Source organism: Patiria miniata, unplaced genomic scaffold, assembly GCF_015706575.1.
Source record: "Patiria miniata isolate m_02_andy unplaced genomic scaffold, ASM1570657v1 HiC_scaffold_4, whole genome shotgun sequence".
NCBI lineage: Eukaryota > Metazoa > Echinodermata > Asteroidea > Valvatida > Asterinidae > Patiria > Patiria miniata.
Window position 1 is genome coordinate 7,080,321 of NW_024037071.1, and position 16,086 is coordinate 7,096,406.

The following is a 16,086-nucleotide window of genomic DNA, read 5'->3' on the forward strand; positions in this document are numbered from 1 at the left end:
AGCTGGGTCACCGCGGGGGAAGGCGAGGAAAAGTACCATTACGCAAACCTGACTCCCAAGAATTTGTTGGATGTTGCAGTTTGCATAACCCATGGTAAGATTCTGCGTTTGGATGTGATGAATCCTCATAACGCATTAAACAGCTTCTATACACTCATGGATTGGTCTTAAGTCATACTACAAGTTCAGAACAGAAGAAGAGATCAAAAGTACATGTAATTCCTTCGGCGACTGACATTTTCGCTACAGCCTGTAATTGCGCGTAATGCATGCACTCGTATAGGTCAACCATGCATCGCCTGATTCGACTGGTATGCACTGCGTCTTAATTTGTCGTCTGCTTAATTGCATAAATTATTGCTCTACACGATCAGCTCTGAAGGCTTGTACTTTTCTCCAAGCAGAATGTGCGTACATGATCAATAATCGTTAGGCCGTACCCCCTTCCCATGAAAGAAATGAAGACGTGGAGGAATAAACTACATGTACTAGCTAAAACAGTTCGAATGAAATGAGACAATTTTAAAGAAAAGTTGTCAGATTTGATCGGAAAGGTCTGAGAATCTACGGTGAATAATATACAAATAATGAATGTTTGTGAGTGCAATGGTAAGAATAATTTCATGAGTTGACAGATGAAATGTTCGCCCCGTGGAATGGAACATTTCATCTGTCACCGAATTAAATTATTCTTTGTATTGCACGAACATGAAACATTCATTATTTGTTTTATATAACACCTGAAATGAACTCACTTCAAAATGGGACATTCACCAACAAAGCCCGCCTACATCTACTTCTTGAATTGTTTCTTCACAAAATTCGAATTATTCGCTGCTAGACATTAACTCGGCTCTCGTCGCATGGCTGGTTATTTTTGAACAAACCAAAAAAAAAATTTTCAGAGGGTTGCAGACGCCCAAATCGAGAATAATGATAAGATGCATCTTTGAATTATTGTTGGGTGTGTATGTTCTGTTACGCTATACTTACCAGTCAGTCATGGAACTCGAGTCGGTGCTTTTTCGGTGATGTTTTAAGCCTTAAGATCTCGTTACATTGCAAAATGTCATGTTCGATCTGCTGACGCCTTAACAGTTCCTCCTCGCCTGAAACCACCTGCTTTTTATGCAGCTGTTTCCTGTCGACATCACACCTTTTGAAATCAAGAAAGTCGAATCTTGAACCCCCCACCCCAGCAAGAAAATGTCAGTGCGCGCACTTAGCTATCCCCCCCCCCCATTATTTGTATAGGCCTAATCGTTATGACTTATGTATATTCGGGTAGTGCTTCGAATGCAGGAAACCAGTTGAAAATAAAGTCACAAAGATTGACGACGAAATGCACAATATTGATCTTTTTATTTTTCCATTAAGTAGGCCCCTAAGCAGGCTTTTATATATAGATCTAATACCTGATAGGTTATAAGCTACCTACTCATGTCCGTCATTTTATTTTCTATGAATTATTGAGTAATTTGCTATTTCAAAATGATTTGTATAAATGAGAGGTTAAAATATGAACCTTTAGAACTAGAAAAAAAATAATGCCGTTTCCATTGCTGTTGCACTTCCACGATACCATGTGTGAAATTGCGTATAGGGCCTAATAAACCTGCTATATTTTTAAAAAAAAAACCACATAATTGCATATCCCAAGACAGCATATAGCTAAAACGAACCGCAAGTACTTCAAACATGTAAATTAACATCCCTCCCCTACCAAAATTGTTTATTCAAAATGATGATTGCTTCTGCTAAAACTCAGTTCGATTGTCTTTGAAAACTGAAATTTGATTTAGCACTTCCATTTTCTATGAAGAAATGGTCGGAAACGTTTAACCGTCCAACCAGTCTTTGCATTAACCTATTCAGGCCGCCGCCATCTTTGTTTCCTAGAACCCCCGCCCATGCAGTCTTAAACTTGTCCTTGAATTATTCTTCTTCTCGCCAAATTGAATTTAACATGTCGAGACTGTTCAGAGAAACGTTTCAACATCACCAGTTATCTGTAGACGGGTCTTTTGTACGCCCTGTTAATGCTCGTCTCCATAGCAACGTCAATTAAGAAAAGAGATGCTTCGTTTTGTCCCGCTTTGGAGGAGAAATGTCCAGGTTTTTTTTTTTTCACGGGCCCTGCTCTCCTGGCTTAGTGTTTCGTTTGATAAAAAGATGTTCATTGTAGTTTTTTTCCCGTTCATGTTTTATAGGAGGTAGGGCCGAAAGCCATTAGATGTGTTCGTGTGTAGAATATGACCCCAGTGCTAGGCTACAACACGCGTGAATTTCTGATTTGGAAGATGGGACCGGCAAATAAAAGAAATCAGATGAATTCTCGTGTAATGATGACTCGCCAGATTACATGTTTTATTACAGTTCGAAGCCAAATCTGAGTATAAAGCTCATTTGTATAATCGTCGGTTGACGGTATTCTGTTGGCAAAATCTCAGCTTACAGATGTTGTACATGTAGGCCTACTACGTCAGCATTTTGTTTTTGTGGAACGAAATAAATTATGTAATTGCAGGCAGAATGTATAGATCTCGACGTGTGGCCAATCTGCATTATGGTGAGTCATCTTGTGTTATTGTAGGTCCGAACGGGGGAAAAAATGCTTCTATACCATTGTCGTGAAGGTTGAAGCACGCAATCTGCGCCCTGCCGGATGGGACGCAGAATAGGCTTAGACTAGAGGGAAAATTCAGACAAGTGTTAAGGCCATGATAGAGAAATGGAAGGGAGAGATACCTCAACATTGGTCATGCTTTTTATTTCCGTCATTAATCAACGTGAGGGAATCGAGAATGAAGCAGTGACACCTGTGTTCATTCCCACCTATAGTAGTGGATTTGTATTTCATTCCCTTCATCACAGCCGGTCCGTGACAAGCTGAGGTCGCTATCAAAAGACGAATCAGATCCAGCCTTGGTAATATTGGCAACGCTACCCAGGACATTCCGAGCACAGACCTCACTCGTGCCTTATTGAAGCTAATGCGTGCGCGTGAGCTATGCCGGGAATGTTCTGGGTAGCGCTGCCAATATTACCAAGACTGGATTTGATTCCTCTTGTTAACAGAGACCATCAACGCCGCGGCAACTTAACCGCGTTTGTCACGGGACTGGCTGCAGGATAGGGGAATAAAAATTCAAGTCCAATCTCCGACCAAGTCTTATTCCAACTCTGTTATTATACAAAAGCACCGTTCTGGTGCTACTTGTATTACGAAATTGGCATACTCTCGAAATATTGATCTATTTGTTTTGTAGTCATAAATACCTAAGACGGTTTACCTATTCCTATTGGTCGAGAGCCCGTAACGTAGGCGCTTTTAAACGGTTGATACACACCGGCTGGCTGGTCTGAAACACTTGTCCAGTGTCACATGGAAGTTGGACTCCTATGAAATCCATGCCTCGTTACCGTTTTAGCATACAGTGAGTTAGTAGTTGATAGCCCTAAATTCACGGCCTAAAGTTGCTGAACAAAATCGTTGGAAGTTTTGAATTGTTTTGACTTTTAGACCGGACAGTTTAGAGTTTTGGACCGAAAATGTATTTATTAACATCGGCTCGGGTAATTACATGTATCAGCATCCAGACTCCAACTGGTCTTAAACATGTAATATTTAAAACTGGCCCAGCATATTAATTTTCTGCGTATTAAACCAGGGCAGCCCATTAGTTTTCATGAATTGTTCTGCCTGGGGACACGAGTAACTTCTTCCACGCCTGGTAGTCTTTCCGAAATCATTTTTCCCTAAAATCGAAAAAGAGGGTTTGTTTTCTCTTGGGAATAACTTGGCAGCTTTTGAATATAAAGCAAAGAGCTATAGTTCAGTTTTCATAATAACTATTTGGACGAGTTTCACATCGAGATGCGCACATGCCAAAATGTCACATAATTAACTCTCACTTTATTCCCATAGTTAAAGCGTTCATTTTTTCGAACCACCATCGTGGAAAATTCACGTGTTTTTAACACCAATAAGACTAAGAGATCGACAGTTAGGTAATTAATTTGCATTTGCGTATTTTGCGGCCGTGGGAATTCTAAGGAACCCTTAACTTTTCACACATGTATTGATTTACCCATCACGGACCATGGTCTTGAAGGCTAATGCCCGGCGTTTTGAACCCCATCCCACCCCTCTACTCGATAACAAAATCCACTGGTAGGGGTATGCAAGGTGCTCCGAGGGTACATAAAATGACCGAACAAAGAGTGTTTTACCTTCAATGGGAAGGTTTCGCCGCTTCAGTCGGACCCCTGACATCGTATTGGCAGACGGACAATCGGCAGTATTTATTGTTTTGATAGCGTTGCCATGGCGCCTTAAGCCGCTGTCGTCCTCCTCAAGGTCGTTGGACAAACGGAGGAAAGCCCGAATGGATGAGCCACCAAATCGTAGCCCAGGCAAAATAATTAATGAGAGAGGCTTTATATAATAAGATGGTTAAGTTGCAGGCCTTATAAACCTTGTCGATGTCACGTTTTAGGCAAATGGGTTAGATGACGGAGTTGTATAAGTTTATCACCTTTATGTTGCCGGCCCCAAGAACTCGTTAACACGCTGCTGTTACATACACATCGACTTTCCCCCGAAATTTACAGTAGTTACGAAGTCTAGAACCTTCAAGTAAATCATGCCACAATCGGCACAGCAACTCAGTGCAAAGACATTGGGATTGCATGAACTTTTTTGTCATCTAGAATAGTCGTAATCTCGCGTTCCATTTTTTTCCAAGATGTGCATCAGAGTCCCAAATCCTCGCTATGGTTTGTGACAATAATTGGGGACTGGGGATGGCGGTATCAGATACGTTATTCTGCCTTTAGATGGTGGTTTATCCCGTAGGATATTAACTCGAGAATTTCTAGTGTTTTGAGTAGGACAATGTTAAATATTTGATAGTCATTGAAGGGGAAACATTTAAGCTGAAAATGTCCTTCATCATTCAGGTATTTTAAGCTCCATAGAGTGATTTTAAATCGAGATTCTCGGAGCTTTTTATTTCGGGTGCGGATGAAAAAAAAGGTCCCCAGTAGTCATATAACGGGTTAGCATATATAACCTCGGCTTGGCTGCTTAATTTCAACTTGAAACCGAGGTCCTCAGTGCTGTTTTTTTTCTGTCGAGAATTTACAAAGAAAAGGTCCCCAGTAGTCATAAAACGGGTTAGCACCGAGAGCCTCGGTTTGGCTGCTTAATTTCAACTTGAAACCGAGGTCCTAAGTGCTTTCTTTTCTTGCGAGGATTAAAAAAAGAAATGATATACAAATTAGCACTGAGAGCCTCGGCGTGGCTGCTTAATTTCAAATCGAAACCGAGGTCCTCTGTGTTTTCTTTTCATTCGAGGATTAAAAAAGAAAAGGTCCCCAATAGTCATAAAACGGGTAGGACCTAGAACCTCGGCTTGGCTGCTTAACTTCAAATCGAATTTGATGTCCTCGGTGCTTTCTTTTTTGGCGAGGATTAAAAAGAAAAAGTCCCCAATAGTCATAAAACGAGTTGGCACCTCGAGTCTCGGCTTGGCTGCTTAATTTCAAACCGAAACCGAGGTCCTCAGTGTTATTTTATTTGGTGAGAATTTAAAAAAGAAAAGGTCCCAATTGTTCAGCACCGAGAGCCTCGGTTTGGCTGCTTTATTTCAAATCGAAATCGAGGTCCTCAGTGCTTTCTTTTTAGGTGAGGATGAAAAACGGTTCCAAATAGTCATCGATTTTAATAGCTTAAAAGTCGTCTGTATAAAAGTGCAAAAACTCCCAACAGATTTTGCTTGCGTAACAATTGACTCGATTGGAGCTCATTCAATCAACCGTTATTGCTGTATCAACCGAGTGGTGTTGACTTAAGTAAACGCTGATGATGGCTTGGTAAATATTAGAGGCTGGATGGGATGTTTGCTATCCAACAGCTCACAGCTTAATGATAAGATTCCCGGGGCTCATGCAGGTGTCATGAAGATTATGTTTGAACAGATCTTTATCTCTTTACGAGGAAATGGGCCATCTTTTACTTTACTACTGGTTTTTTAAAAAATGTAGCAGTCAATCCGTACATATATTACAAATACTAGCACTCCCTTTTTTGCAAAACTTGTCTAGTCTGAAAATGTATACATGTAAATACTGTACACTATGGTCTTTATCCCATCTCATTTGGACATCCCAGTCCAGAGATACAGCTAATTAAATGAAAGGACTTGCATTCCAAGTTGGGCCACTTGGTATCTAATGAAAGGCATTCACATACCAAGAAGGTGACGAAAGTGGCCCAAACAGATTTTGACAGTCTCTACAAATTTTTCCGTAGCTTTGAAACAAAAGGTCCAAATCACATAGCACGAAAATCCTGTAAAGGATAAAGAGACACTCTATCATCTCATGGTAAATATGTCCCCCCCCCCCAAAAAAAAAAATAATTAGTTTCCTCAGAAAAATGGTTTCTTCAGATTTAGTTTCCTCAGAAAAATGGTGGGTTTGGCATTTTTGAGGCACCCTGAATATTTCTCACTAGTGCGGTCCGTGTGTGATACTCAGCGTCGCAGGCTAGTATTGAGCCCAACAGTGCCTTCGCCGGTCAAATCACGATTTTCACGTCCTCAAATTGATCTGCTATTAAAGAGCATTTTGTGGGCCATGAACTTGAGGGTTTGTTAGGGAAAAAAAGATGGAAGCTGTGAACACGAGTACGAGCTTGTATTTCTGTGAAATTTGGATAAAATTGGGCACTAAAATTGCTTTATTTTGCAATGGAGCGATTTTTCAAAATAACGATGGGCTTCTTTAAGGGGTGATCATCTTCGGATGGAAAATTCTCCCAAAAGTCATCGGATTAGGCCTACCCCAAAAACATTTGAACAGAAAATAAAAGATGATGAAATAAACTTAATTTGATGTGTCTCGAACACCTTGGAGATCTGTAGGTATTTTTCCTGATTTTTTTTGGAAGTGGGGGAATTTATGGCGGCTTATTTACTGGTCTGCAACCTCAGACATTGATGTACTCGCCATAATGGAAGTGCGTCGCGTGACTTCGAAAAGTTGCTCGCGGATATGAAGATTCAGAAATTTTCCACTGTTTTGCGTTTCCTGTTGGCGCTGAAAATGAAATAAACGTTGTGAATCCATTTAAATTAGTATTTGGTAACCGTTTTAATGTTCGAATATTAAAAGGGGGACGGACATACAAATAAGCCAATTCTCGTGTCCCCAATTAAGTACAAAAAAATTCACAGATTTGTCATCTGACCAGTACTAAAAATTCGAACAGCTCGTATAAGATTTATTTGAAAACATCAAACCTAAAATAAAACACGGTGAATTCATTTTTAAAAGTGGCTGATAATGTTGGACACCCCAAAACACTTCTGATTAATGAAGGATTAATCGTGTGATTTTAGTGACATGGACGCGGTATAGACAAGGAACATTTTGGGTAGGTATGGTTGAAAGCCAGCCACGGTGTTTCAGCTATGCTTCGCCTGTTTTACAGTGGCTTAAATCTCAAAGTGGAAAAAGATAACTTTGGACTAATTTTGAAATCCGTTTTGATCAAAACTACGGTTGTGAACGAAGGGAGAAAACCCCCACAGACTCTTACAATAGACAGTGAACTCTGCGTTAAGCGGGTCATGGTACAAATAAATTGTTTAGTCTGGATTTTGTATTCATGGAAACATAGACAAAACTTTTTGTGTTTCGTTAAATGGTTATTCCTTGGCAAAAGACGGCTTTTGTAAGGAAACACAGAGGCCTTGTTGATACAAACCATATGGCACGTGAACATTTTGAATGGGACAACCTCCAGCGTCGTCCGTTTCCATGCCAACCGGCACAATCTAATTTGACCGCGCAGTTCTTGCATTGACCAGAATTCGTCAATAAAATCCGATTCTATTGGTTAATGCGGGGTTAATGATTGTCAACCTAAAAAAATATTGATTGGTTGGCATGGAATCAAATGACAATGCACGAAGTTGCTATTCAAAACTTGCACGTCCGCAAGGTTTGGGCCCCCTAAATTGCCTTGAACTCTACCACAGATTACCCGAATTTTACAAATTGTTTCCGTCTTATTGAATCCCGACACAACAATGGACAGACGACGACTCACTACTCGAATACTGTGATTTTATTTACACCTTAAAACTTCGAAGAAACTTCTTTTTGTGTGTGTGTGGATACACCAAAGAAAACAATAATATCAATCGTCAACATTTTAGGAACGCGATCGAATTTTCGGACAAAGTATAGGAGAAGTAAGCTTGGACTATAAACTTGCACGAAGAACGCGATATTTTATGGACCTCAAAACGAAATCTTTGTGTGCTTTGTCACGTGATTGCAAACTAATGACAGTTTCTATCATTCCGTGTATTATTATACAACATTGGTTTAAAATATAAAATTATAGAAAGAATTTGGAATCAGTGGTGATATATATAAAAAAAAAAAATTAAGTTAATCACGATTTTCAGTGAAACGCATTGCAGCACGACACATTTCGGGGAAAAAAAACGTTGATCAAATATAGGCCTAATAATAACCATTCCAAAAAATTAACACATTTTGTAAGTGATAGATGTGGCACGTTGTCACAGCGAAAAGTCTCCGGAAGGGAAATTAGCTCAGTTACCGTGGAAAAGATTTTTCAAATGTTTTCAAATATGACGAAATCTGTACACTGCAAAAACTGTAGTGTTAATTTAACACCATTCGGTATCTATATAGGACAACACCAGTAAAATCTAACACCAGATGGTTCTATATAGATACATGTACCAATGGTGTAAATTTAACTCTGCAGTTTTTGCAGTGTACAGTATTAATTAACTTCGCGTGAGACACAATTTCTTTTAAACGAAAACGCATTAGGGAAGGCGCAATAAATCAGTCTCTTAAAGCTAACGCAAGAATGTCAGAAATACTTATGCTATTGGCGGCCTAAACAGGGCGAGTCAAACAGAAAACGACCGGGATTAATGATTTTTATCATAAAAAAAGCAATCACATTTGACACACCAAGGAAGTATGTCTTGAAAGAGCATGCTCTTCCACTCATCTGAAGAAAAAAAATCACTGAAATTGATCCATGCTATCAGAACTTATGCATGTTTTACTAAAAGTACCCAATTTTTATATCCGTGGAATGCTATTCGAAGCTATTGGCCTGAATGAGAATTATAGATTACACACACAAGCATTCGAATACAGAAAAGGTTGGACTGTCAGATTTTGTGTTTTGAACATCAGGAACAAGTCAACTCTTTGTTTTTCCTGAAATATTGATGGCGATTTTGGTGTGTTTTCTTTGCAAGTTCTCGTTCATGTATCGATGTGGGTAAACGTCCATGTTTCATTGTATTTAAAGGGTATTCATCAGTTCGCAGAACGGACAATGATCAGTGGTGGACGGCTGAATTTTGTGATCTTTTTATATAACTTGGGAATAGCATATGCAAATTACGTGACATTTTTACAGTTATATTGTCAGTAACATGAACTTGTATTTTTTATAAAATGGTGCCGGCTACATATCTTAAAAATATTGTTTTTCTCTCATTAGGGCACTTTCTTTTTGACTCACCGTACATGCAGAAAATTAAGGGGAAAAAGTTGTATCGGTTTGGAATTGGACACGTATATAGCTTCTATGTTTTAGTGTATGCTTTCAATCTGTGTATATTCTTTTTATCATTTCCCTTAACTCGCGGAGTACGTCAAAGTTTCGTCACTGATTTTGTTTTTTTCTGTTCCGTTTCTTTCGCAGCAAACGATTCAAAGGTAAACTCCATCTCCCCCAATGCTGGCAGCACGGCAGGAGGAACCCGTCTCACCATAACCGGAACAGGTAAGCTCGTCGGATAGGCGCCAGACTGACTGAAAAGCCGGGGATACGCGTAAGGATATGTCCGGAACTATTCGCAGTTTTTACAGGGGCTTTTCTGGCCTTGTGGGCCCTAAGTAATAGCTCCAGAATTATCCTGAGGTCGGGTTCAAGCCCCGCTCCAGTCAAATTCTTTGTTCAACCTTTCAAAACTTAATATGTTTAACTTGATAGAAGACACAAGAAAATGTCGATTTTAGGAACAAGACTGGTCACAGGATATCATTCCATTGAAGAATTGAAGTCCGGTGAAGATGTGAAATCCAGTCTGGCGGGAGTTCAAACCGGATCAATCAAAATTGGGAATGCGGATAAGGACTAGACCTATTAGTTTATGTGAGATATGGCGGACACAATACTAACACTAATGCGTATTTATAAAGAGCACGCATCCACCACTATTGGTGCTCAAGGCGCTACATCGTTATTACCCTGCTCATTGGGCCAATGAAACACTCCAAAGACACTCTCAGCTCCTTGGGGAGTATACAGCTCCATGCTGCCATTTCGGCGCGAAGCAGCTAAAATCAACCACAATAACCATCTCTGCCCAGGATGGACTCGCACCCACAACGTGCATTGCCCACAGGCGTTACTTGGTTTGGGTAAATACAAAAGATCTTTACCCAGAACAAACAGCGCCCTTCTATTGCGTCCGCCATATCTCAAATAAGCTAATTGTTTCCGGTCGCGGTGCATTCGTTCAATTCCTACCTTCATGTGGGAACTTTCTAGAACTGATGACAAAGTTAATTTCTTAGAATAAGTGGCAACAAATATGATTGATGGTCCAAGAATGAGTTTATCATGCACCGTTTGAAAGGCAAACGCAGAAACGAACCACATCTTCTGATGATAAACTTCTCATTATAATAACTACGATTGTGTATTGAATTATGATATACAGAAATCAATATTGATCTGCTATTATGGACAGGTATAATCAACTGGGGTTGACTTCCTTCAATAATTCAGGGAACAATCACGCCTGTCCTTTACACTCTGTAAACTAATCCCCTATTGGCCGACATTAGGTTCTTTGTGAGTGTTACGCAATGTTTACAGCCAATCCATGGCGACGTACCAAGCATCAGGTCCCTGCAAGGTTGGGAATCGATCTCCTTTTGTCGTTTGGTGGGCTGATGATGAAAACAAGTTTTTGTAGACCTGCTTGCGTTTGGGATGAGAAGCTATACCTCTAACTCCAAATTCCTGTGGGGAACAAAGAAGAACGTTTATTTAGCTGTTTCATAACCGAGTGTGAAGATTTTTTTTTCAAACAACTAATTAAAAACGTCGCACGATATATAGACAGGTGTTGCGCATTAGTTCCGCCAAAAACCTGTCGTGTATATTAATTTTGAAAATGAATTAATTTTGTATTATGTCAATCACTCGATCTTTGTTTCAGTCAGTTAGATGACGGTACTTTGTTTTAAAAGAAGGGAGTGAAAGGCTTTTGACAAGAAACGTGCTTTGTAATTTCCGTCCTGTCTGCTGTCCGTCCCTTTCCATGTGTTTTTGGGGTTTTTTTGCGTTTTTCTGTTCCTTTTGCTTTTGTCTTTTGCGCTAGTTTTGATTACGACATGCATTTTGTCACCCAAACACATAATAGTCAGGGGAAACGGGGGACGTATGGCCGCTTGTCAGTTTTATATGGTTGGGGATCCTCAAAATAGTGTGGTTGTACGCGCCGCGCGCGTGCCATTTTCCATATAAGGAGATTTTTACCTCCGACGCGCGCGAGGCACATACCATAGACATGAGCAGAGGGGTGTTTCACAAAACAGGAATTAAAATTGAGACTTAAGGATTTGCATGGTGGACATTATCAATGAATGGGAGTTTTGCGGTAACACCATGTGAACGATATCTCCTGGTGAGTTGCGTGGTTCCGAGAAGAACCAGTGGGTTTAACTGGATGGGGTTTCAGGCCTGCTTTTAGGCGTGATCATCTTTGTATGGAATTTCCTCCCAAAAGTCTTTGGATAACCCCCCAAAAATTGAACGGCCCGGATAAGTGTTAATTTGATGTGTGTCTCAAACACCTTGGCGAGTTAATTGTAAGGTATTTTAAAGAATTTTGGGAAGTGCGTGTAATTATCATTGAGGTCTATGGCAGGTTATTAGCCTTAAAACTGTTGATCTTTCTTTGATTTCGCTTCACTCTCAGGGTTCAGCCCGGATCCGTTCAGCTTCGGAGATGGCAACGAGAATAAGGGCAACCTGGTGTATCTGCAGAACTCCTTCTTCTCCGTTGCCTGTGACGTCCTTGCTTACTACAGCAACAAGGAGAAAATCGTTTGCGACACCAGGTCGGTGTCACATTGTGGATTCTGTAAAACTCAAGAAATTGATGATTCTATAATAGAAAATTAAGCTTCACTAAATTTTTCCATAGATGATTTTGCCAGCGTATAGGGATCAAATTCTTATTTCTGGCGAGGGTGGATGCTATTATAATTTTAATCTGATATATACCCATGGATATTGGTGATGTACCCTAACGTGGCGCGGCCCCTAACGTGGCGCATTTGACATGAAATAACATTGGTTATCATAACCAATCATTGGTTGAAATAACCAACAATTGGTTAATATGTGTCCAACCAACCGATTCGTTGATCATTATATAAACCAATTGCTGCTTATTTCAACCAATGATTGGTTATGTTAACCAAGTAGAGCAAAAGTTTTACCTGAAATTTAACATTACTTAAAATTCATGCTCTAGACATTCACGTTCATAAATCGTGATTAACTTACCCTTTACTAAATTGGCAGAAAAAAGTATTTTGGCGTGATTTTCCGATTATATTTCGAAGTGCACAGTGCACCCGTTAAAAATGCGCAAAAAAAAAATAAGAAAATAATTTTCTAACAAACTTCTAGTTGGGTTTGTGAGTAGAGATGACGATGGTTTATCAGCATTTGTCAACTTTAAAGAAATTCTTATATGTTAGCTTGGAATTTTCCGAGCTTTGCTCAAGCGCGCCACGTTAGGGAACACTCGGCCGTTTTTGTGTTCAATTTTCGGACTCCACCGTTTTTGAATTTCGGACTCAATTTCATGACACTGAAATTGTTCACAAAGGTTCCTCACAGCAAGCGTATATTATTTATCTGAATGAATTTTAAGTTTGTCAACAAAAAAGTTTGGCAACCCTGCATGAGGAAGTCGGGGAAACGTCGAAGTGCGCCACGTTAGAGAACACCACTAGACACCCTTATAAATTACACATTTATTGTGTGTGGAATGCAGTGGGCCTGGATAGAACTAGTACAATGTAATACACATTTTCACAATGAAACATTAATAAGACGTAGGCTTTCAAGTGATTTTGGTAGATTTTGATGCGGCACTGAAGTACCATAGTACAATGAAATGATTTTTCTTGTTCTTGCAGGTCGTTGAAGGAAGAGGGGACGTTCTCGGTGTTCGTCATTGTCGACGGGGTACAAGTGACCCGGTATTGCAACAAGGATTCGTGGTGTGAATTTAAAGTACGTTGCCACCAGCGAACGTCATATCGGATGATCAAAACTCAGACATTCAAATCGTTTGCATAAAGGCATTTTGTTCACAGCTTTAACCTCTGTGGCATGAATATCGCATGCTGTTGCACTGCGTAATATTACGATCATTACAAATAGGCCTAACTCATATTATCCCGTCCCAAAAAAATGTGAAGACTAATGTTTTGCTATTAACAATAGGCCTAGACTTTATCCTGGCTTTGCGAGTTTCGCATATGACAGCGAACAATACGAACGCCCATGTACACCGCCGCACTCGGTAGCAAGTCAGTTCGGCTACAAGAGGTTAAAACCAGCACAGTGTGTCCGTTTTATAATCAAAATCGGCGGATGAATAATGCCGGAAGTTGGTAGCGAAGTCCATAGGCCTACGCATGTCGCAATAATGTAGCAGGTCCCTATTCACTCTATCAATAATGCTGACGTAGTCATGCTGTCTACCCAACCTTTTATGTCCAGAAGAAAGAACATCAATGAATCAATTTCAAATGAATTCGTCAGGCTGTCAGGGTTTTTTTTCTTCTAAATCTTGTGTGCAAATTGTCGTACATTCTGATGAGGGTCATAATAGACAAAAGCTTATGAAAGAAATCAACACATTTTAGTAAAACAGTAAGAAATGCAAAAAAAAAGACAAAACATTATCACAATCTATTACAACTAAAGGAGCTATATTGGCCTAAACGTTGTCACGCTTTTTTCCAAAGTAATTTTAAGGTAAAACCTCTGACGTCTCTTTCAAAATTCCCAGGGCCGTCGAACTTGAACTGTTGCGAGTCCTTGAGCATTTTTGCCATATTGAAATATTAAAGTAAAGCCAGGTGATCGTTTCACGGAAACCATGGTTACCGCTATCAACAAAGTGACGCTTGGCGCCCACCGAACAAAAGGTTTCCGCGATAAATGCATTTTTCCCCCCAGTGCAACCTTGCTTCATTAATGCCTGGTTGGTGTCTTTTCATCTAATCTCACGAGCGGTTGCCTTTGAGGTTGGTTGTTGTTTGAAGTCATTGATTAATCAATGTATGGCATTGAAAGTGTCGTTGAACTTAACTTCCCCCTCTGATGTCTGACTGTTTTTTGAGACTTGTGAAATTTGGGAGCGTGTTCGTATCAAATTGATTGATACCTCATCGTGAATTTTTTTATTTAGTTTTTTTTTAAGGCATTCTATGATCATTTGCCTTTTTATGTATTTTGTCCGTTTCTAATGATAACACAACTCTATCCAAAGAAGACTGTTCAAAACCAAACCTGCTGAAGTTTCAGCTCAGTGGATATTACAGTTTTCGAGGAAAAAAGAAAAGAAAAACCATACACAACCTTCAAGGTGATCTGGAAGCATGATTTTGTCAATAGCACTCTTTATTCTAAAACAATTGGCTGGTCGTTGGAAATCACCTACATCTCTTGATTTCTTCTAAATGACAGCAAGCCAGACGGAATAATTTCACGGGGGTTTTAGTGCCAGTACGATCTTTAGTCCAAGTGAGCTTTACGATACTATTTCAGCAGGGTACTTTATTACTTTTTGGGGGGGGGGGGGGAATGCAAATGATCCTATATCATAGTTTATCAAAGAAACTTGTTGTCAGTGATAAAAAGTTAGATTTGGATCCGTTTCTGTTTCCTTAATGTCCTCACCCTAGTACCGAGACGACAACACGCCTGACATTTCCTCGGTCACTCCAGGGAGCGGAGTTCCAGGTACGTGACAATATGACTTTTTTATTGGTTGCATCTCAATGAAGGTCATTCATTGCAAAAAAAATTATGTGAGACGTGAATCTGGGACTAAAAAAAAACATTTCCAATTTTGCCAGGAAATACTTAGAAAATTTCTTGACTCACCAGAGACTTTGTATACACAATTGCGGAAGTGGTGTCAGGTTGCAGCATTTTCCCCACGGATTTACTAACTTCTAAGGTTTTTTTTTAGACGTTTTCGAGAACGGAAGTTGAAACCATACGCAATTGTTTTGTGACAGGCACACGAGTCGCCATTCGTGGACGGATCGTCACCGACGTCTACGACCCTTCTAAAGCCTTGGAGGATGAAGACGACAATTACGAAGGCAAAAGCCAGATTCTCAGGTGCGAACAAAATGCATAACATCTCATAATGTTTTGTCGATTTGTGTCTCAGTTCATGTTTTTCCCCGAAAAGTTTATGAGGAAAAGCCGCTTCATGCGCACGCGATGACAGAGCAAGTTCTATCGAAAAATAACCACTTTTTCAATGATTTTCGTCTAACGAACTTACGTTTTCAACGTTAGAACTAAGTTGGTCAAAGTTTCGGGACACCACCGGTTTAACAACACGTTTAATTTCAAAAACATTTATTGCAAAGAAGAATCGTAAGGTAAAAATTGTGTAAAACACTTTAAAAGAACTGATTATAGGAAACCTTGAGCGATTTTGGAAATAAAGTCTTTACTCTCGACATTATATAACGACAATCGCGTAGTGGCATTATTTTCTCTGATGTTTTCAAATATTTTTGTTTTCTCTTTTAAGGATCTACTGGGGTAATTATTTCTGTGATCCCATTGATCCTGAAACAGAAGAATTGTAAGTATTTCTGTGCTTTTTAACACTCGGAAAGTAAAACATTATTATTTCTGTTCAATTGTTGTAAGCGTCATCACATTTCATA

At 39.7% G+C, this 16,086-nt stretch overlaps 1 protein-coding gene across 2 annotated transcripts in view; it reads left to right on the top strand.

Moving 5' to 3' along the window:
- The window catches only part of LOC119739628 (fibrocystin-L-like), a 95,168-nt gene that overhangs the window by 3,872 nt on the left and 75,210 nt on the right, over window positions 1-16,086 (top strand). For both annotated transcript variants that reach the window (XM_038214619.1, XM_038214618.1), the window contains exons 2-7: window positions 9,776-9,856; window positions 12,066-12,207; window positions 13,300-13,396; window positions 15,079-15,136; window positions 15,418-15,523; window positions 15,948-16,001. In XM_038214619.1, coding sequence (XP_038070547.1) covers window positions 9,776-9,856; window positions 12,066-12,207; window positions 13,300-13,396; window positions 15,079-15,136; window positions 15,418-15,523; window positions 15,948-16,001 — 538 coding nt within the window. The remainder of the gene's footprint in view (window positions 1-9,775; window positions 9,857-12,065; window positions 12,208-13,299; window positions 13,397-15,078; window positions 15,137-15,417; window positions 15,524-15,947; window positions 16,002-16,086) is intronic.